General features: G+C 35.3%; 1 protein-coding gene across 1 annotated transcript in view; it reads right to left on the reverse strand.

The window, feature by feature from the left end:
• USP34 (ubiquitin specific peptidase 34) overlaps positions 1–24116 on the reverse strand; it is a gene marked incomplete at both ends in the record, with an annotated part of 76143 nt that overhangs the window by 29424 nt on the left and 22603 nt on the right. Inside the window, 19 exons of the mRNA XM_009709393.1 lie at positions 3223–3370; positions 3467–3593; positions 3991–4150; positions 4291–4390; positions 5343–5456; positions 6319–6473; positions 7824–7906; positions 9037–9132; positions 9975–10064; positions 11211–11338; positions 11424–11539; positions 13294–13508; positions 14154–14770; positions 15338–15468; positions 15873–15905; positions 16480–16609; positions 17032–17157; positions 19246–19338; positions 19432–19513. Coding sequence (XP_009707695.1) covers positions 3223–3370; positions 3467–3593; positions 3991–4150; positions 4291–4390; positions 5343–5456; positions 6319–6473; positions 7824–7906; positions 9037–9132; positions 9975–10064; positions 11211–11338; positions 11424–11539; positions 13294–13508; positions 14154–14770; positions 15338–15468; positions 15873–15905; positions 16480–16609; positions 17032–17157; positions 19246–19338; positions 19432–19513 — 2744 coding nt within the window. The remainder of the gene's footprint in view (positions 1–3222; positions 3371–3466; positions 3594–3990; positions 4151–4290; positions 4391–5342; positions 5457–6318; positions 6474–7823; positions 7907–9036; positions 9133–9974; positions 10065–11210; positions 11339–11423; positions 11540–13293; positions 13509–14153; positions 14771–15337; positions 15469–15872; positions 15906–16479; positions 16610–17031; positions 17158–19245; positions 19339–19431; positions 19514–24116) is intronic.

A 24116-nucleotide genomic window follows, 5' to 3' on the forward strand; every position in this document is an offset into this window, starting at 1 on the left:
TAAAGTCAGCAAAGGCAAAGAAGCAATGATCAATCTTACTTAAATGTAAGTTGGAACTGAAGATGTCATATACTTCAGAAAGGAAAAACTGAGAACACCCTTCAAAGAATTCTCGAGACTGAACAAGAAATCTGAACAATTAAAAGATTAAGAAATTAATTTCATTTGGTGCAGACAATCAGGCAGGAAGCAGTAACCAAGAATTACAATGCTCAATGACTTTTTACCTCGGACTACCAATTCTGGTGCAGAAAGGTATTTGTCATGGATTGAAATTTGCTATGCTTTTCAGCCACTCTTCTTACTAGTACACCTTTCCCTAAAAATAGGCCCTGGTCCTTCACACCACTGAAGAGCAGCCTTACACTGTCACTGTACTCCAACATTGGGATTTCAATGAGGCTTCTTCAGAAAAGTCTATTTTTTTGAACCTCTTACAGAAATCTTGGGAAGTACTCAGAGTTTTGTAACCTGAAAATGCTTCAAAACAGTCCATTACCTGGCTATAGGAACACAGTATTCAACAACATGGTTAAACCAACCAACCAAACAAGCCTATATAGATGCAGCGAACTTAAACTTCATTCCTTCACTGTCATAACGACATGCATGGTGTAGTGCATGTGCAGTCAGCCTGCTGCTTCTGGTAATTACTGAAAGCCTGTCTGTCATCTGCAGTCTGCAGCCACACAGTCTCTGTTGCCATATGCACACAGTAAATCCAGGAGATGCTTCCCAAAACCAGCTGAGATAAACATACCAAATTGGAATGTCCAATTCCAAATCTGGAATGTCTGCTGACATTTCCAAACTACAGCAGTCCAGTGAGATGTACACCCAATAACTTTGATGGGACTGCTAGATAAATGGAGGTAATCAGGCAAATACATTATGATTCTCAAATCCTGCCCAAACAAAATTTCTGGGACATTCTTGGGAAAAAGTGGATAGACAGCAGCCTGCCGAAGACATCTGTCAGTTTACCATAAAACCATAAAGGTTTTATACGGGAGTTTGGCATAATCTCACATATCTATCACTATTCCCATCCTCCCCAGCTGGCTGCTTTGAATTTCACATTTGTCTGAGCAAAGCAGATGTCAAATGAGCAAGAGATATTACAAAAGGTACTGGGACCTCAAAAGAATTATGTGGTAAACACCTGGTAAAGGGAAAAAAAAAATTAAGTTTATTGTAGTGAAAGAGAATTAAAAGGAAAATTCAATAAATGTGCATGCATCTACTACTTACAGATACATTCCCAAAGTTTTGGCTAGTGGGCATTCTTGGATATTCCCTCGACAGAACCATGAATGTAAAAACATCAGAAATGTATCTGTAACTAATAAATGCTCTAAGGTTTTTCTAGCCCATCTCGGAACCTGCAGCTTTGTTTTCCGAAATAATGGTTACCTCACTTCTGTAACAATCTGTTTAACATTAATTTCTAGTGTCTTCACCTTCTTAAACTAAATTTCCTTTTAAGACAACAGGTGTTGACATATCATTCACTCATGAATCCCAAGAGCAGGAAAATGAAAGTAACACTTTGTGCCAAGATGCTGGAAATGAAATGGCCACCTACACAGTGGTGAAAAGGCAGGCTAACAGGAGCGCTAAAGGAGGCCAACAGCGTAAGAGAGTGCCAGTAACAGTTAACAACAGATGAAACAAATAAAAAGCAGTAAAAAAAAACAACCCACAAGTCTAGAATTCCAAGAGCCAAAAGTTGATACAAAAATCCTGTTTATCCCCGTCTATTTTGTGAAACTGAAAGCCCACCTGAGAAAACAACTAAAAACCAATTAAGAACAATGAGATTTAGCTCTATAAGGACAAGAGGAGAAAAAAATGGTTCTCTGACATCACAAGCCTTTAATTTTTACTGGAATTCGATAAAGTCAGCTCAGATTTCTACCTAAGTTGATGAAATAATCACCATTTCAGGTTCCTAACCAGGAACTTTTATTTTTTTTTAGATTAACCAATACAGGTATATTAAAATGGACATAGTAAAGGTCGCCGAGACAGCAGTGTGCGCTATGTACCTTACAATACATGTCTCCTGTGATGCAGAATGACTCAAGTTTTTAAGTGTAAACAGTCAATACACTGAACCATAATTCACAGAGATCTTTGTGACTGACAAAATCATATTAGAAAGTCCATTCTTTTTTTTAATCTATACAAAACAGTCCCCAAAATAGGGTACGGGTGAGTAAAACTGCAGGTTTTAACCACAAGTCTCAGTTTCAGTCCTATCTTCTCCAAAATTAGTTGAAAACTAAAAATAATGTGACTAGATTATTCCAAACACATGGTGGCATGCAGAGAATAATGCAGAGACACTTCTTCAGGAGTTTGGTTAATAAGAGATTTAGCCTTTTACAGGATTTTCTGCATCTATCTGCCAACACAGATTAATAATTACAAGACAAAGCACTTAGACTCATTAATACAGGTTCTAAACCTACAAAGGAGAATGGGTTTATGAATCAACAGATACAAATTTTATGGTTCTCCACTTTCCCATAGTTATGGTATGTTAACAATTAGTTTCATAAACAGAAAAAATAAAAGAACATCCACAAAACATGTACAAAATTATGGATATCAGCACAGACACAAAAGACATTGTAAATACATAACATGACTGAACTGCAGCTGCTGTAGGACTACAATTCCAAATTTTCTGAATCATGTGTTTCTAAAATCCCAGCTAAAACAAAAATAAAAATTTCTGCTATGTGGTTCTACTTTGCAAAAACCAAGATAGCTTCTTCACTAAAACAGCTTCTGATGAGTGGCTGGAAAAGGATTTTGCAAAGAAGGCAATTAAGATGTCTAAAATTCAGTCCGGTTTACCACCAGCGTGTCTCATTAAAACTTTTTTTAAAAAAGTTGTTAAACTATGAAAAGAAAGTCCAATTCATGTTTACACATAAACTAAAGGTCTATTGGGACTTGGAGCTTGGTTAGATCTAAGGACTTCAGGCAGATCTAAATTTTCTTTGCTATTTCAAATAAATGATAACGCTTAAGAAACAACACTATTAATTAAAAGTGAGGATGGTGCTAACTGTAACTACAGCTAGAAGAAAGTAAATTGTAATGCTTGCTTATTCAGGATATCTGGGGAAGAAAAAGACCCTAACCTTTTAAGTTCTAAATGGATGAACCCTTGTAAGGGCAAAAACCGCAGGTACGAATACTATTGCTTACCAGGGAAATCCCCTTTGCGGCTGCTTTGGCCAAACTCCTGAAGCTGTGCTTGTTGATTTATCTGCTCCTTCTGCAAATTTTCATACCAATGGGTGACTTCCGCCCGTAGATCAGCCACCTGATCACTAGGATACATTTCTATAGTCATCTGAAATAAAACATGTATTTTATTTTTCAAAGCGCACAACGGATTTACCGAAATTTAATAACGTAGGATGTACTTGTAAAAGGCCTTTTAACTTACCTTGTCTGGAAGTCCAGCTGGCTGACATACAATTCTTAGTGGTAGTGACTGTTTGTCACTCAGGGCTTTCAAGTGACTGCTGATACCAGTGCCTTCAATCTGCCACTGTCTCAGATGATATGCAAACCTTAAGAAGCAGGTAAAAATGTTGAAAAAGTATTTTTGTCAAAACCTATTTAATACAAACGTTTGCTAAACAATGAGAGGAAAGACAAAACTTGCACCTCTATTCACTGGGTTTTTTTTCCAAAATAAGAGGAAGCTATTGATATTCTGACTATTTTTAAAATAAAACTAAAATAACTTTGAAGAAATTTCTTTGGTGAGGAATGGGGAAACATGAACCACATCCATACATATTTATACAAGGACAAGGGCCAGCTCTGGCAACTGTTTAAACCTTATATATTACCTTTCAGAATTATCCACTACTGTCTTGTCTTTACACAAAGAACTCACGCATCATTATGCCAAGAGGAATGGAAACAAACTCTGCATCCAAACATATCAATAGAGCTATTTACCTTCTCCTAAAGGCCTCCAGGTGTGTCTTCAGCATTAAGAGTCCTCTTTCAATAATCGTCAGACTTGAATGAGAGTCTTGCTCAAGGTTACTAGAAGCTATCATCAGACTCTCCATACACTTGCTAATAAATTCCTGTTCTTTTTCCAGACCAGTTTTACCTGTAATATCAGTTAAACTAAATTATATATGCACAACTTTGGGACTATGCATTTTAATACTAAGAATAAAAAGAGGGTAGCACTAGATATTCTTTACAACACCTTAGACAGAAAACAAAAATAAAAATGAAAATTCATACCATTGATATAATAAGAGTTGATATACTGGATAGCTGCTCGACTGACGTCACCAGACTGTGCTCTTAAAGCAATACCCCAGAATTGGTCCATGCCACACAACTGTTTTGACAAAAGGAAAACAAACACAGAAACAAAACATTGCCTCATTATTTTACTGGGAGTGATGCTTTTCTGACCTGAGACATTTTATTTCCCTCTTGACGCAATTACTAAAACCATCTCCGTTCTTCCTCTGCTTGGGCTCTCATCACCGCGCACATCAATTACTATAAAATACTAAGTTTCACAGAAACATTTTCACACTTTGAAGCATAAGGAGAACTGGTTAAAATTCAAAAGAGTGAATTTTCCTTTTTAACAAACAGGAATACTTTTAAATAAAGCCTTAAAACCACAACTATAATTGATATTCATTGCAAGAACAGAAGTTTTAACAAAAACTTTCCTTAAATCATTCACAGGAAAATATCCTATATATCATTTTATTTCTGAGATAGTTTCACTGTATAAAAAAAACTGTAGAAGAAAAACTTCTAAGGCACATCATATGTAAACTGAGACACATTTTACAACAGATTTCTAGTCAGAATTAAATATGCCTAATAGAATGCCATTTGAACCTTCTTATTTAGAAAAGTAAATGTTACAAATATATTCTTTAAACAGAATACTGAATACAGTTCAGTTATACTAAACTGCACAAAGATATGCAGGCAACAGGTATCACTTTCTTTGTGGTTTCCTACCTCTACCTCTAGAGACAAAAGCCACACATGCCCAAAGCCACGAGGGAAGGTCAGGATCGTGGGCCTCTTTTATTCCCACTTCACTGTCCCACATTTGGAACTTTTGAGTCCTGAGCTCCCAGGGCTCTCCTTAAGGCAGTAATCTGCACACACCTCACCACTATGGACTGTGGCATTACTATCTCAAACCAGTAAACAATACTCAAGCCAGTAAGTTCTCACGAGATGTGTCATTGCAGAGAAGTAATTTAACCTCCCCCTTCCCTCAGAAAGAAGAAAAACATGAGCACAGAATCTAGGCTTACCTCCGAGTTTGAGCCACCATCATATGCACTAGTAGCCAATCGAGCCAAATTACACAAATGCTGGAAGAGGTTTAGGCCAGTCATACTAATAGTTTCAGGTTTTAGTTGTGGCATCTAAAGAAAATTAATGTACTTTAGTATGGGAAAAAAAATTCAGTGATGGAATGGACAGCAATTACAGGGTATTTATTTCATTAGCACAGAAAAATGTCATCGTTACTACCAATCATATTCGAATGTAGTAGATCAATTAACATTCATTCTTGCAAAAGATCACACTCTGAATTTTATATACAATACAGTTAGCTTAAATCTCTTTTGTCTACTAGTGACTTGGACTGCAACAGTGCAGAGGAAACAAAAATTATTATTGTAATATTAGCTGCTTAACTTATCAACAGCAAGACAATTTGCTAGCATCACAATGTGTCTAATCAAAAAACTCATACACTTAAACTAGACAAAAATCCGTGTAACCTTGAAAAAGAACTAGACTACATTAATTATTGCACAATCTACCCATTTTGTAATGTCATCTGTTGAAATGGATGGGACCCCTTGCAAAAAGCTCTACTGCTGCATGCTCGTACTTTCAGTGGATGTATCGATAAGACTTATACGCCACTCCCAAAAAGGAAAAAAGTTATTTTTTTAGTCAGGTAAGCTACGTATCATAAAGTATAGTTTTGGGTGGCTTTTTTTTCAAATTGAAATGGAGTGCTACATAGATTCAGATACAACACACAGGCTATTTGAAAAAAACCACTCAAGTTAATACTACCATGAAAAGAATTCATGCCAATCCGGTCCTCTCTTCCCCCTAAGCACAGAAAAATCATTGCATGACAAGTGGGGCCTGCCCAGACTACTGAACACCCATTTTCCAAAGAAACAATTTTAAATACGTTAAATAATGCTGATATGGAAACAAACACTTTTACTAGAATTGTAAGATTGCAATTAACTCTCTACATACCTTTTCCAAAAAAAGATGCTTGTAAGTCTCCATACCCATAGCATGCTGATCTTTACTTCGTACTTGATTTAAGAACCAGTGTAGTGCATCATCGTAACATTCAGAATCTTCTACTAAGCAGTGCCACAGTATGTCCACTTGTTCTAAACTCAACCCTAAAATTAGGGAAGTATTTTAACTACTCCTTTATAACATCAAACATATAGTGATATTCCACAAAACCCAAGAATACATACAGAAAAATCAGAATAGTTTTTGTCAGGACAAGAAGTTTTCAGAAACAACAAAGAAAAATGCACCGCCTACCAACTAGGAATCACACACTTTCCCCCTTTTAGAGCTGGCAATCAGCTACAGGTTTTGGTCCTTAGTGCTGTCAGCTGTCACTAAACCAATGAGTAGCATGGGCCGACCTGGGATCTCATACCAAACAGCAGGTCATTCCTCAGTTCGCAAGTAATTATTAGGCGCAATATAAAGTCCAGCTTTGAGCTGGGTCTTGAGACTGTGGCTGAAAACAGTATCTCTGTAACTATTTCATTGCTTCTTCTTTCAAGAGAATAGTAGGTTTATTTTCTTAGCTACCATATGAACATTTGTGATCTCAACAAATCTCTTTAAAAAGAATTGTGGCTAACCTATCAACAATAGCAAATATGGTGTTACAAGTTTTCCTTCTCTTGGCCAGAGATATTCTCGTTCCTTCCTGTCCTCCACTCTAATGACCAGAGAGACAAGCCATGCACTGTATGCCAACTCTGACTACCTATAATGACATTACCCAAATGACTCCTTGCCCTTCATTTGTTTTAATAAATGACCTCAATATACAATCAACTGAAAGTCTGTACAGAGCTGATGCTGAAAGAACACTGACGGCTATTAGTTTACAAGGATTTAAGAGAAGATTCAAAAAAAGAATTTATGGAAGGAAAAGCCACCAAGGGTTACTAAAAACACAGACAATTATGTTCAACTTTGAATGCCATCAGCCACATCAAAAGATTTCTATTTTTAACCTTTTAAGAATGAAAAGATTTCAGCATCTGTACAGATCAACTATCATACAGAACACTACTTTTGCAAAAGCATAAACCGATTTCTGACAGTATTAAAACAGAAAGAATTATTCCTCTTTGGTATCACAACTTACTTACAGTGCACTCCAGTACAAGATCTCTCAGAACATTATGGATGTGAACCAAACCCCACAAATACAGAATATATTATCTTCATTTCAGTAATTACTACAATCCTAGTATTTAGAAAAATTGAAGCACAGTGAACATAAAAATTTGGTCTCACGGAACTGCAGTAGAATCTAAACTCCAATGTTGGTTCTGTGCTTTTGTCAAAAAAATCTTCTTTCTTTTGAAACAGTATCAGAGAAGATTTAAAATTGTATGTTTAAAATACCATATTTATTTAAGCTAGCATTGATTATTAAGAACTATGCAAGCCTTACGATGAGGTGCTTCTTTGATAAGGTAACCTCAAATACTTACTGAAATGATCTGGTGATCCTAGAGTTGAAAAAACACATGTCAGGAATTGAAGACGAACCTGAACTTCTGCACTGTGGCTGTATCTAAAATTCAAATTTGTAGAAAAACGGAAGTTCATTTAATTTTTATTGTAATTACTTTTTTCCCCCTCATACATGTGCCTCTTAAAAGTATAAATAATTTTTTCTTAGAAGTTTCTTTCTGAACTTCTAGTTCAGTATATAGTCTAGTCTCCAGTTGTACACATCACAGAACTATGGCAAACAAGTGGAATGACACACTAGTCATTACTAGATAAGGTACTTTTTTAGTTGTTTTTTGGGGGAGGGGAATGGGATTTTTTTTGGGCATACAGTCCAATTCAAATGCATCATTTTGTCATTAGCACCTTGCAGGTTCTGACCTTAATTTTTTTCCCAACTTGTAAAATGCTGGTATTTCTACTCTGAATTTCCAATCCCAGATGACATATAGTCTTTATAAAAATATTTTCGTAAGATATAAAGATATTAACTTTATTTCTGTTTATAAAGTAGAAGCTTAATGGTCAAAGGAGCAGAACAATGTATCATTTTGCCTGAATTTAAAGCAATCACCCCACTTTCAAACAGCTTTTGAAGTAATTTCTTACTAAAGCAATGTTCAATATAAAGGAGTATGATGAAGTAAAAATTTGGTCCATAAATAGCAACACTTCTCAATTGTGGATCCCCATATTTACATATTGACTTTGACATCTGTCAAAACATCAAGAGTCTATTCCTCCGGGACTGGGAAGCTAGAAATTGTATGGCTTGTGTATATACACCTAATTTTAATCATACAGGTCAGAAAGTGCAGATGAATGTGTTAAAACAGAAAAAAAATACAGCAAACGTTAATGATAACAGATTTAAAAACTAAAATATTTGAATAGTTTTATGATATGAAATCCCTTGAAATTGATTTGCATATATCAAATCTTTGTGTCTTATTTGTAAACAAATATTCAACATAATGCCTAACAAAAATAAGAGTTGTTGTGTGGTTTTTTAAGGAAAAGGAAACTATTTAAGATGTTATTGTTTTTACAGACCTTTGTCTCCCGAAGCATGTAATGTCCCTATAGAAAGTATGTACTTATGAGAACCCATCAGAAGCACCAGAAGAAAAGCAGAAAAGAAATGTTTGAAAACATAAAATATCAAACACTCAAAGTCAGTTGTGTACTTACAGCGCGTGTTTATGTCGTCCTTCCCTGACTGCCTGAATGTAGTGTACCAAATTATCAAAGAAAAGTTTCATCATATTAAGTTCCTTTTCTGCCCACCTGTGTCAATTTAAAGGGCAGAAAGTATTATGGTTTGCTCAAAAAGATCATAAAAGCTACAGAAATTAGAGAGCTATTATAGGATAATTGCATACACATAAAACCAAAGTAAACATTCAATTTTCTGTCTACCATGAATTCAGGAGTATTTTCCAGTACAGTACTCTCTTCTTCCTTGTCATCCATAAGGCTCCACAATGATGTTCTTTTCAGGCATAGGACTGACTGAACACTCACTTTGAGACCATGAAAACTGTTCTTAAAGGCCCTAATTCAGAAAAAGTCTAAGCCAAAACTCAGAATTGGGCATATATTTAAATGTCGTGTCAAAAAGGCCAATAAAAATTGCTGATAATCACTGTAATCTTTCCTAGAAGTTCCAATAGTCCATTCTCTATAGTTAGACCAGCTTGTTACATAGTTTGTTCTAGTAAGGAATGCTATACTATATATCCTCACATTTCAAAGGTTTTCTTATAAACCAAATTTTTTATTACTGAGAACCATTTGATATACAATCAGAACAGAATGAGGTAACATCAAGTTATTACAACATTTTACAACACACTATTAGTGGATGTCTAGTAGTCTGCAAGTCCTTTGGGATTTAAAGGGGAGGTGTGTTTAAAAAAAAAAAAAAAAAGTCTTCACCTCAGTTACGACAGTAGGGCGTATTATGAAGAAATCTAGGCCTGAGTGATTAGACAAACTTATGCATCTAGGTCAGACAACACACGGGTAACTTTAGGTCATTATTAACTTGGACCACACTGAAGGAGCAAGCCTTGCAGCAGTCCATCACTTCTGTTGGTTTAGTCTGCTGGGGACAGGGCACCACTTACATTGTTATCCAATGGGTATCATAACTGCTCCCAAATTGCTGAAAAGTACCAAACAGCTTTGGAAGAAGACGAAGTGATACTACTACTGATCTAAAGGAGAAATAGAGAAATGATGACAATATATGATTGCTACAAAACTGTCAATTTTAAAATAATTTTTAGAAGTTCAGGTTCAGTGAGCAAACAGGCTAACTGAAAGCACTGTAAATACCCGTGTGAAAGTTACCATCATGTCAGCCAGTTAGTTTTCTGAATCTGAACTACACATACTTTTAATTCTTTACATGTTATACCTTGGACAGACAGCCATTTAACAAGTACAAAAATAAAACAGTGTAAGTTTTTCTTAGCAAAAATTACTTTAAATTTCAAAAGATAAATTCTTATTTTTGAGTTTCATAAAATTTATCTTTCGAAATTTTGGCAAAATGAATATGGTTTTTCTACAAACAGATGACATAGCAGAAATAAATCTGCCTGAAACTCATTACAGAAACAAGTAGGTGTGTATTGTAAGACAACAAGCTAGCAAAACTCAAGAAGTGCATAAACAGGATGTAACTGAACTTTCGTATCAGTGATAAGTATCTTCAAATTTATTAACTAATATCTCAATATACTTGTAACTCATCTCACAAATATAGTTGTTAGCAAAAAGGTAACAACATAACACTGCAGGTGATGTCCAGCAGTCGACTGAGTGCATCAACAAAATAAATTCCACTTTTGTCAATCTTCAAACTGTACAAACTCACAGCTTTGGCTGGTATTAAAACAAGTTATCTGAGGTCAAGGTATTACTTATACCTCCAGCTGCTTCTTCACAGAAATTAGACCCCACAACAGATTTGGTGGAAAAGAACTTGTCTGTTCCTCAGCCACTTGCATGTAAAATCTAAATACTCAGTTCAAAATGCTTATGCTAAGGCACTTGACCTTATACTCAACTGGCTAAGATATGGACCCAATTTTACCAAATTGTAGGAAGGCAGTAACCTCTGGCAGAAGGGAGAACAGACAAATGCAACAAGATCAGAAATCTAGGACACTGATAGGACAGAAAAATGGAACATCAGACACATCCATAACACCTTGAAAACTATTTTTATACTTTTGCTTTCGTCTGGCTTAACTTGTCTTCCTGTAAAATGAAGTAACTGTTATAGTCAACTTGGATTTCCTCTATGTTGCAAAAATAGATACATGTAAAAACAGACAATTCATCATTTAAGTTACCTGTTGTTTGCTAAATTTTCTAAGCAGCCTTCAATAAATCTCATTCGAATCTGTCTGTCAGTGAACCAGCATACTAAAGAACAGAGCAGCTTCTCTGCTTCATTTATTAACCCTTCAGAGAGATGAATCTACAGCAAGTAGAAAGAAAGGTCACTGAATAGTATATAGATTTTTTTTCTTTTAAAAAATATTCTTTTCTGGTATTCAACTTACTGCATCTTCATCCTGGACCAGATCCCACAAAAGGGTATTTCCTTTCTTACAAACATTATCCAAATTAATGTCCGTCACTGCATTGCTATTATATTGATGTTTATGAACTGCTGGTCCTGAACAAAATATAAAGATCGTTATTGAATAAATAGAAGGAACTGTCTAATCTCAACATTATTCCCTAAGTGCATGAAGAACAACATGCTTTGTTTGTAAACTTGGCTATTTTAAAGTGTATACAACAACATTGTAATTGCAGCCTTTTTTCACTTATGGGTTCTTAAAAGAAGACAAAATATTATGACCATACAAGAAGTCAACAGGGCAGTTAAGCCAATATTCACAGTGTTTTGGGTTAATGGCAAGGTACAATAAAAACAATACTTAAGAATTGCAGATGCAGGTGCAATTGTGTTTTAATTTAATTAGATTTAATTCACAGTGTAATTAAAATATTTCTTAAGTCTTTCTGTAGTGCTGTGGTCCAAAGGGAGGTATATTTATAACCACCACGGTTGGAAAGTAAAAACGAAGCACATTTCAATAAATCCCCTTCATACTGCATGATCTCCTGTAATTAACTAAAAAATAGGAAAGACAAACACCATTTTTTATATATGACAGAGTATCAAAGTGCATGATTTTAGAAACTCATCATGTTTTCATAAACACTAATACACATTTTCCTTCTTCTATGTGGCCACAGCCGGCACCATTCGTTCATCTACTATTTGATTCTATTTTCATATAACAGCAAAGTCAAGTAGAAAATTTGGACTGCGTGCAGAACACTATAATTATTTGCACATGCAAAACTAGGAGTGTCAAAAATAATCTGCGCTGAAGGCCTCATGCTCAAACAGTAATTTGGATCTTCTCTAAGACATGTAATATCTATGGAAAATATCGAAAAAATAGGCTGATTTACAGCATGTTTTATTTACAAAGTTTTAGTAGTTTATTCAATTCTGCAGCGTAGAAAAAAAACCCTTCCAAATTTTCAATGTCAGACTGAAATTATAATTCAGTTCCACATAACAAGGAATGTTAAGCCTAAAGAAAAAAGAGACTTCTTACTCAACTGCGTTTCAGGAAAAGATATAAATAGTACTGGTTTTACTGTCTGCTGGAAGATAGCAAACTTGGTTCTGCCAGACCAGTGAAGAAAAATGTCAAACCTTCACTAACCATACTGTCCACTATATTTAAAATGAGGATAAAACAGAAAATAAAGCTGCCACAATAGCATAGGAAAAGATGATACAATTCTTGAGAAGTGTTTTAGTAGCATCTTAAATCGCACCCTGAAGTAAACTAGAAGATTTGGCATCGTAAGATGGAATAGCCCTTTAAGGCAAGTTCCCCAAGATACAAAGTTTTATTTTAACTCATTTATCCAAAATTATCCTCTGTACAGCCCATTATAGTTAACTCATTTAAGATGACAAATATACAGAATCACAATAAGATCCACCCACCAGAAGAAAAATTGCATAAGGTTTCAGAGAGGAAAAAAAAAATAAAAATCTCGCATTTCAGTACCATCTTTCTTTTTACTTTAATAACTTACTAGAAAAAAACATTTGCTAGGCTCTTGAGTGCCTTTATTTGCTTGAACTTGTATTAAAAGCTCCAGTAGAAATAGGGGGGAAAAAAATGAAAAAAGGTAAACACAGCAATATTTAATGTGATACAAAAATCAGTCTTTTGGAGAAACAGTAAAATCTCAGTAGCCAACGTAGTTTCTTTGGGTAAATACACATCTATGGTTAAAATAATTTGATATGTTAATTATTGGAAACTAATTCAAAATTATATAAAACCAAGCTAGAAGTACAATGGTTTTCTGTTTTCTTTTTATCACTCTTACCTTGACTAAGATGTTCATGATAGATAGAGGCAAGGTTAGGAAGGTGCTGCTGAAGATGAGATGTTAGCTCAGCATGTGAATTAATCTGTACAAGCTCTTCCTCACAGCCAGACTCCTCCCCATCAAAATCAGCCATATTTTTCTCTGATTTTGCACTGACTTGGGAACTACTGCAACTGACATCATCTGCACTTAGCATATCATCAACCATATGCCTGTAAAAGAATATTACAATGGACAATATCAAAGACAAAGTTGTTTATAGCAGACTACAAGTGAGCAGACAACTCCCTAAAGCTAAAGTGAGGATGAATCATCTGTGTGATCAGCAGACCTTCATATGAATTTGAAAAAACAATTACAGATAAATTGAAGGGCTCACTATCATGATGAGTGTGTTGACTAGTTTAATGTTAACTAAATACAGCATTTTCCGAAACAATTTTAACATTTTCTTAAATGTTGTCTTATGTATTCAACAAAAAAACTTTACAAAAAACTTTAATCAGATGTTAACAAAACAGATTACTATGTAACTATCTGCGATAACTATCATCTCTGTTAGACAAGATTATCCTGAACTATAGCAAAATGTCTATACAAATTTCTGCCCAAATGGAATATTTTCCTACCACTTTTATTTCTGTTATAGAAGTACTCAGAAGAAATGTCAAGCTACCTACCCGTCATGGTGATGGTGATGGTGGTGGTGGTGGTGGTGAGATAACTATTATCTCTGTTAGACAAGATTATCCTAACTATACCAAAATGTCTATACAAATTTCTGCCCAAATGGAATATTTTCCTACCACTTTTATTTCTGTTATAGAAGGACTCAGAAGAAATGTCAAGCTACCTACCCGTCATGGTGATGGTGATGGTGGTGGTGGTGGTGGTGATGCTGCGGTCCAATGAATTGTCGACAGTTAAATAATTCATTTCCGATAGTTTCCCCAAGGAAGTCCCCTGTGTGAGTTATACAAGAATCTTGAGACCCTTGTGAAATGTGAGCAGTGCTCATTTCCCCTGTCATATCATGCTCTGCATCCTCAGCATGAGGACAAGCATCTAGCATTCTAATTCGATTATCCACTGGTGTCACAGAGTCAGTGTTAAAAACATGGTCCTTTCCTGCCCCATTATTCGCACCACTCCTCTCAGATGCCCCTTGTGAATCTCCCAGACAAATGCCCGTTTGTGATTCCAGTTTCCTCGTTCGTAAGTCTGTGCTTCTACTGCTTTTCTGGGGATTATGATTCCTCTCTTCTTCCTCTTCATCCTCCTCCTCTTTGAGAGCTTCAATATCTGCAATGTCTTCAGACTGCACCTCGCTGCCAGGGCTTCCAGCAGACTGGCTTGCGTGACTGGAGTTGGCCTCATTACTGGATCCATCACTGTGGCCACTGCTACTACCAGGACCACTACTGCCATCCTCACCACTGTTGGCTGTCTCATCAGAGCTTCCTTGCATGGATTCCTGAAATTATTTTTTTAAGATTGGTAGAAAAATAAACCACCACTGAAAATACATAATCAACATCATCATCATTCAAATACCATTCTTCATTTATGAGGAAATGTGTCAAATCTACAAATTTTTATTCGTTCTTTCTCAATTTGGTTGCCAATGACAAAATGTTCTGAGCAAGATTCAGATTTAATAATTTAATTTTTCATGGTCTTATTTGTAACAGGGTATATGTTCGGGCGTTGCATATACACAGAGTCACAGTGTGACACACAAAAATATGTCATGCAATCCCTTACTCAGATTAATCTAACCGAAATGCAATTTAAATGCAGGAATCTATTAGTTTGAGGTGTTTTTTTGCAGTGCACTTGTTCATAGGCAAGGTACAATATACTCTATGTAAACTGCACAGAACAGTAGTAAAGATTCTAGCTATTCACCAACTTGCTGCAGGTAAGCATACATGCTATGTACCTGTCCAGGTTTTGAAATGATTACAGAAAAAAATTATTCCATAGCTAGTAATAGGCAACACAGTCACAAAAGTCACAGACTTAAGATTTACACTCTTACCTCTGTATCTGAAAGTCGCTGCTGTACATGTTTTGTTCTGTTAATAAGTTGTTCCTCCATTTCAATATCACTGCCTCCACTCTGATGGGTGTCACTGTTGTCACTACTTTGAGGGCTTGCTGCTGGTGACCCTAGTTCAAAATCACATTTCCCCGTTACTTTGTGAGATATATATAATTGGAGTGTAACAGCATTACATAAATGTCTCAAATACTGAACTCAACAGCATTCTTCCTGCAAACAGCTGAACAAGGGATATATCTCAAACAATCCATGTATCTAAACTCCAGAAATTCTTTTTAGAACACTAAGCATTTTGTTACAAAATTTGTATTCTTATCTCTCTTCTTGCCAGCATATAGCACAGCTATATGAATTTCATAGATTCTACAAGAAATACAATTTTCATTTGACTTCTCAAAAACATAATTTCAAACTTCTACTAGTTCTTCTTCTATTCAAAATCAATAGCTGTAGAAAAACATTGTAGTATCAAGCGTATCAGATTGTGATGTACTTTTAGAACTATACTTACAAGGTGAAGGGGCTGCTCTTCTGAGCTCCTCTTCTTCTGAAGGAAAAAAGCAGGATGGAAAAATAAATGACTAAAAATCTTTTTGTCAGCATACAGTTGTCCATGATTCATAAAAATCAGCAGTAGGAAAAGAAAGGGAAACTACAGTAAAATGGCTTGGCAGCACCTTTAGTAATGACTGTGGGGAAACACACAGTCAAATAAAAAAAAATAAATCGGCGAGAAACAGCATGTAATGTCAAAAACTAGGTAAAAATTAGATAAGCTTTTGTAAGAGTCTATGGAGCTATGTAATTTACAGATGTTCAGCAGAACAAGAATAGTTAATTGATCAGTTATGGACCATCCTCTGAATTAAAAAACAAAACAAACACCTACTTTAGATATACAAACAGAATTGATCCAAAATAGAAAGCTTTCCAAATGTGCTCACAAAGTTTTAATGTGTTCATCTTTATTCTCAACTTCTGCTTGAAAAATGTGCCAGCATGATACTTTTTCAAAATACTTCCAAGTAAAGAGTTCTATACATCCTTTTTGTCCATAGTCAACAGGAGACTATGAAAACTAAAGATTTAACTACTAGATCTATTGGAAAACCACATACCTTTTTTGTTTCCCATGGGTAGGTTGGTACTCAGTAAAGATGCAAAAGAGCTTTGTTTTGACAGCTGAGCCTTAGCTGCTAGTGCATTATTCCACAGTGCTTTTATAAGCATTGATGCCAAATACAAGGTCTATAAATAAAACCAGGTAACAGTGCCATTAAGAAGCAGCAGGTTTTGTATGCAAAGATCCACTGTCAATCTTTCCATATGCCAATACTACAGTTCACCAAAATAAACTCATCAAAATAAATGAATGCCCAAAATAATGTTGTGTGGAACACTTTTTAACTTCAGACATGAAGTTAAAATCCTCTATTAGTGCTTATGCAGTCTTCAAAAATCTCTGAAAAAGATTATAATTCGAAAGCCAGAAAAGGTCTACTTTAAGAAACATGACAACTTTACTCATACAGTTTCCTCTCTTATGCATTAGTGAATATCACTTTTACATGCATTCCTTTAGAAAGACAAAGACAAATCCATAATGCTTGTTTAATATACTAACATAATTTCTTTCCTCTTTACAGTGGTTTTGTGCAGTTCGTCTTTACCTGTTCGGTGTGAGCACTTGGATGAAGAGTTGAGACTAGGTTAAGAAGATGTCTAAGTGGGACAGGGTCCAAGTTTTTGATCAAAGAAGGAAACAAGTCATGTATGTAACGACTGCAATGCTTTAGCTACAAACACACACAGAAGATAACAAGAACAGCAAAATAAACTTAGAAATTCAAAGACTGATAAAATTGCAGCAATTAAACAACATCTTTGCACAAATTCTCAGGAGGCACTTGCCCAATAATTCCAAACTACATCAGACTTGCAATTTTGACTAAACGGAATTTTTAAATTACAAAGCATGTAAAGTTTAGTGAAATCAAATGTACCAATATATTCCTTTGTTCCAGTTCTAAGCGATTTGGTGAAGCGAAGAACTGGAAGTTTCTTTTGTATTTTAACTTAAATATCACTTCTAAATTATTAGTGTCTATGCTAAATCCTGAGGGAAATAATATTTGCAATGACTAGTTTATTAGCAGTAGTAAATACAAATAAAGACATTGCAGGCTAATATGAGACTGAGAGAACAGACTGTGTGAATTGTGTGAGGAGTATTTATAATTCTTTTGTCTTTCCAGTAATGGATATCAAAAAATATGGCAATATGTTTAGCTAACTATTCTATTTACACATTAAAGTGACAGCGCTCCTAGATGTTTCCTCCTAGGTTAAATGTTGCTTTTCATAGTCACTCAAAGGGTTTCATTATGTTTGTAAGCACGCTGATATTCAAAAAATAAAATGGTTACAGGAAGTTTCTAGAAAAAAATATTCTTAATGTTGGTTACCACATATGCTCCTCAAAAGGGCTTTTTTCATTCTTTCTTTATTTTATTTGGCTTTCCTGTCATATAAAATATCCATGTCAGCAGTTTATGAGGTACAGGCCATCTTTCACAGAATTCAAACTGGAATGAAATTATGTAGGTTCTACACAAGGATGCATTGAAACATCTTGAAATATCTGCCTCAACTCGGAGAACATAAATTTTTGTCAAAAAGTTAGTTTGAAAAGTGGAAAGTATATTCTTTAAGGCCTTCTATTCTTTTAGTCTAAGGGTGTCAGCCTTTTAAACATTAGAAGTTGAAACCTTTTACAGGAAGTAATCAGGACATACTTAATTCTGATATCAAACACATGTATTTTGAAAATATCAGTATGTCAAAATGAATGTGTGAATTGTAAAAGAATTACCTCATTCGGGCAATCATATTAAGCTCTTAAAGTAGTATAAAAGATAGAAAAAATCCAGAGGTGTAACACTAGTGTGAGTTACTGCATGTGTGAAAACATCAAGGAAGGTAAAATACCGCTTTAAAAATGTAAGTGAAATAAATTATTAATTACTCTGATACAGAAAATTGTTGGAGCCTATTATAGGGAAGGCTGTTTTAACGAGTGTTTATTAACATACCAGTTGCGTGTTACAATGACAACGGACTACAGAGGTTTCACAATGCATATACAGTAGTATTTGACTGAAACAAACTACAGAGAAATATTGAACAAATTAGAAAAAAAACCCTTCAAATTCTAACTTGTACAAAAGTATGTTCCGTTTTTTTTTTTTTTAAAATAATAAAGGCAGAATGAAACCATGGAAAAAACATTCCCATAACAGGAAATCAAAATGCCTACTGTATTCAAATCCCCTAAGCAAAAATTTCACAACTTTAAATAAAAAGCTACATTAAAAGTAGCAAACAAATAAATCTTTCTGAAGGAAAAAAGCCTATCAGAGTTTCCAGGTTTACCAAGCAAAAAAGAATATCTCAGTGCCTTCTATAGATTTTAACACCAGCACTGTAGCACAGCTGTAAACTTCACCGCCACAATTTTCACCTGATTGTTCCCATCAGGGGTATCAGAAATGGAAGCTACAATACACAGGAGCAAGGCAATTTAGCACAACAGTAAAAATGTTACATCTACCCTACAATCTTCATCCCCATTCTTAGTGAAAACACTATGTCCTTGCTATATAACCTCACTTTTTTTCTTGTATAAAAGTAGCCTAAGCGAATTGTTGCATCTAATAAAAAAACCCAGTAATTGCGGCCATTAGCTAGCTTAAAATTTTGGTCAGCAAAACACTCAGACAGACAAGAAAAAATAAGAAACTCAACTTTAAGAACATAAAACAAAATCAACTTGCCATTTTCTATTTTTTTGATCACTCCTGCAATTATAAAAATTCTATATATACCTGTGCTGCAGCCCAAATACAGTCTATATGTTGAGTACTAAGTCTCCCTTCAGCTGCAAGAAAATTCAGAATCACTTGGCACTGTTTGATGATCTGCAAAGTGAGAACATATTGAGGAAAGATTTACTAGAACAAGAAGTTACTCCTCCATGTTTGTACTAAAAATAATAATAATTTTATACAAACCTCAATATGTAAATTTGGTCCAAAAATGTGCTCAACTACATTGTTGCTGATAAGCCAGTCTGCAAGTTCTTTTGCAATTGACCTAGAGATGAAAAAAGAGTGGAAATATGTAAAATTATCTGCCTATAATATATATACTGTGCTCTTCCCTAGCACAGCATGTCTTTCAAATTAGTATCTGTAATTGTAGTAAGCATACGAGAACGTTTTTGAACACAAAGCCTACTCAACGTTCATTCATTCAGCTAGGAAGCAAACGATTTCCGTATTTTATTCTTTAGCTGGAAGACTAATGCCATATATCAACATTTCCCACTCAACCCTCTGGATCATTAGCAAACATATAACCAACAACTCTACCAATTCTATTAGTTAACAGAGCTCAACAGACCATCTGCAGTCAAAGACCTCAGAGGTAAGATTTTGACAAACACTGTTATTTAACCCAACTTTATAATGAAATTCCAGAATTGCTGAGTTCACAAATGCAGCTAAAGGTGGGAGTGAAAGAAACTATTTTTTAAAGAAAACCACTCAGGTATTTTTAGATTCTCTTGCACAAATAGCAACTCATGTAGCTTTAAAAAACCCTGTTTTACACAGTCACATTCAGACACATGTAGCATACAGATACTTCAAAATTCTCATTTTGTTTCATCCATAACAATAGGGAACTTTACTTGCTGCCAATCCATAAGCAAAGATTCGAACAGAACTGGACAAGGAAACTAAATTTTCCAAAACAAAAGTTGAACTTCCAGAAAGGACTGCCCTGTCTGGATACTAGTGCATAAGCTCCTTTGTATTCCAGATTTTGTTTACCCAGATTTTGGCACAAGAAACAATTAGAGGACATCACAGTATTTAAAGCACAGCCTGTCATTTAAATGGCCCTGGAATAAAAGTGCTCTGTTTCACAAGGAGGAGAGGGTGGGAGCGAGGCAGTGTCTTAGAGGACTATAGGAAGAATTATTTTTACCACTGCTATCTGTGTCACATTTATGGTGACTATTAAAATTCCAGGATTGCCTATATTTATCATCCACAACAAGAAAACAAGGTTCTTCAGGTAAACAGAGATTGCCTTTACTGGTTTTCCAAGCAGTAAAGCAGCATGCTGCCAGTTCTTCAATTGTTTTGAATCACCTGATCCCTACGGTTGAACTCGAGGAGCAAAGTTCCTATCACTCAACACCATTCCTATACTGTCCTCTTCTAATCAAATTCCAGGACATGGGGCATGAAATATTCTTAAATTGTTCAAAAAAAGATAATGTCCCCTAACATTTAAGTAATAACTGTCTTACAAGGTACAACAATTTACCAACAGTATCACTAATTAATAAATTAGTTCTCATATTGTAAAGTCAGTTTGACAAAGTATCTGCTCAAAGAGGGATGAAAAAGATAAGCCAGATCTGTTCCATGAAATCAAGATCTACTTAACTGCCTACAGCCTCACTTCAAAACAAAACCAAAACCCAACCACCACCCCCAACACTCCAAAGATGCCTACCCCAAACCAAACTTTGGAGCATGCACTTCACAGACTCATTCAGGGTTTAGAGTTCGGACTAACAAAATCCGAAAGACCACCTTTTCACATGCGAGCTGTGATTTTGCAGATCTTACAGCTAAAGGAATGTATTATTCATTTGAATATATGCTACCAGTCTCCTTCAGCAACAAACACGGCTCTAAAAAATGCTCTTATCCACCTGCCCCCATGCTGACAAGCACAAGTGACCATAGTGGCATTGCCCATAGAGCTCAAGAGACCATAGCTCTGTTACTCTTCACTTTATCAGACAGCTGGTAGACTTGATATTACAGATTCATCTTAAATCGCAAGTGCCCAACCCACACTCTGAAAACTGAATGCAGCCTGCAAAAAAGTTCCTTGAACTTACGACCTATTCGCCCTCAGCTCCTTCTTATGGCTTTATATTGCTTCCCCTTGCTATGGGCAGAAGTACTCCTGCTACATGACCAAAGCATAAGCAGAAAGCCTCATAGTTTGCATTTTGCATGTATAAAAGGTAGACAGGCCTGCTCACACGAGTGAACATACACCCACTAGACACTGAAGACCTGAATGGATGCACTTCTTGGTTATGAAATGTGAAAAAAATCATTGCATATGGTCCTCTGTAAGAGGCAAAAGCCGTAATACCTGACTCATAAGTCAATGGAGGTAATTTTGTTCCAGGACCACTTAATTTCTTCTTGGATCTGAATTTTCAGATCTGTAGCTTTCAGAATGAATCCCAGATAAACGCTGCTAGATTCACTAGGCGATGTTAATATGAAAAGACATAGTACTCAGTGTGTGTCTTTAAACCAAATACTTCTGCTAGTGGCACAATGTTCATTAGATATTGTATCCAGAGTCATATCTTGCATTTCAGCTACTCCAAAGGAAAGAACAAACACTCTCTTATAGAATGAGCTCCTTCACATTTTATTAAATTAGAATAGCAGTTCTCTATCTCTAATCTGCAACATTTTTCTTCTGAGAAATAATGGATTATTCTTTTGAAGGAATGCTTCCTTTTAATGGACGTATTCTCAGTGGTAAAAAAACTCTTTATCCTACTAGTGAGCTCAATTGCGATAAAATGACATCTCAGATTTCTGAAGGTAAACATTCATTTGATATGGATTTGTTGAGGATGACCAAAAACAAGAGGATCCTTGTGAAAGGCAGAATGCGGCCTTTGTTTTTCCCATAGGAATTGCTCCCCCCAGAAAGTTTTGTTGAGGGCACGCCAATCACTAAATATACTGCCTTTTAAAATGACAAAGTTCTTACCAGCACTAAGGTATTTAATTCTCTGATATACTAAGAAATATATTTATGGAGGCAGTTTCAAGGATTCACCAAAGAAAGCTAATTTCAGTGTAAATGAAGGATGTCTAACTTACTTCCTGAACACTTCCATTTCAGGAAATGTTTTTTCATCTGGTGGCTTTCCAGCTCCTTGATAAGTTTCCTCACTTTCAAACAGAGTGAGCACCTTAACTCACATGCAATTACAGAACTCCATACAAATCAAAATAAACTGCCAGCCTATAGATAAATAAACCTATGATTTAAGTTTGTATATCGTCACTTACCCCATTTTTACTTTAATAATTATCAAAAGCCCGATAGCCTGGAGAAATTTCAGATACATTCCAGTTCATAAAAATTTACTGAGTTCTGAGTTGCCACAAATAAGTAGGGCAACCTAGAATAACTTTTTATTAAAAGATTTGAAGTGTAATTTTCAATATTTTTCAATACAGTTTCATTTCAATTTCTAGCTATGTTAAAATTTCTTTCATATAGTCTGTATTTTTCATAATTCAAAAGTATTTTTTCATAGAGCAATTTGCAAATTATTTTATGACTATTACTATATGATATCACTACAGTTCAGGCAACTTAGCAAGAACTCAATTTTCAGTAATAATATGCTCAAATTTTCTTTTAAAGTAAGTTCTTCAAAAGGTTATAGAAAAAATTTCCTCCTTCATACTGAAGAAAACAGAGTGAAAAATATGCATTATGATCAAAGTATAGATATGCTTTTTCCCTCCAATACAAAAGTAGCAGTACAAAGAATGGCTTTACAAATTAGGTATCTAAGTCATACAGACCTTAGTAGTAAGAACATTCACCTTGGTAGTAACATGTATTAGTTATTTTTCACAGATTTAGTAATTGGGATAGCAAGAGGAAAGGTCATTTAAAGAACTTGATACTCTCTACAAGTCTGTGTTGTGAGAAAACAGTCAGAGTGAAAAATATGCATTATGATCAATGTATAGATATGCTTCTTCCCTCCAATACAAAAGTAGCAAGTACAAAGAATGGTTTTACAAATTAGGTATCTAAGTCATACAGACCTTAGTAGTAAGAACATTCACCTTGGTAGTAACATGTATTAGTTATTTTTCACAGATTTAGTAATTGGGATAGCAAGAGGAAAGGTCATTTAAAGAACTTGATACTCTCTACAAGTCTGTGTTGTGGGTGAGGGAGGAGGAGACGAGAATGAAAAAGTAGAGGTAGCAGCTACTCTAGTTTAATTGCCTCCGAATCTTTCCCACACTGGAAATCTATACAACATACTGGGCTAGATGATCTTTAGACTTAATCAATCTCTCCCTAGACTTTCAATTTAAATTCACTGATACTTCATGTCTGTCAAAAATAACTGTTTTACTTTCAAGAAATGAAATTGAAGCACTTTTGACATTAGTTTCCCCAGGCGTTCCATGAGCCTGCAGGGAAGAGAGCGGAAGCTATGCAGTTTGTGATATAACCTGATGTTTGTGAACTGTACTTATGATAGGCAAGTACTAGGGCTTGAGTGTTGTTCATTACTGTAAATAAAACTACCCAGAAGGAAACTAAAGTTTATGCATTTTCCTGGTAGGTCAAAGAATGCCTCTGTAACAGGACTGCGTTAAAGTCCTAGAAACATTTTAATCTAAGGCTGTGGTGCAATACTTGGTAGCCACATGATGACCCAGATCCAGGAACAAATCCTACAGCAAAATACCCCCCCCAGAGAAAACCTTATTTATCCAAGCAGTCAATTCCCAACACAATTCACCACGCAGCTACAAAACCACACCAGCTCAGTAGTGGATGAAATACAACAGCAAGTCAGGAACATCACTGAAAAACATAATGT

Source organism: Cariama cristata, unplaced genomic scaffold (genome assembly GCF_000690535.1).
Source record: "Cariama cristata isolate BGI_N322 unplaced genomic scaffold, ASM69053v1 scaffold9511, whole genome shotgun sequence".
In the NCBI taxonomy this organism is placed as follows: Eukaryota; Metazoa; Chordata; class Aves; order Cariamiformes; family Cariamidae; genus Cariama; species Cariama cristata.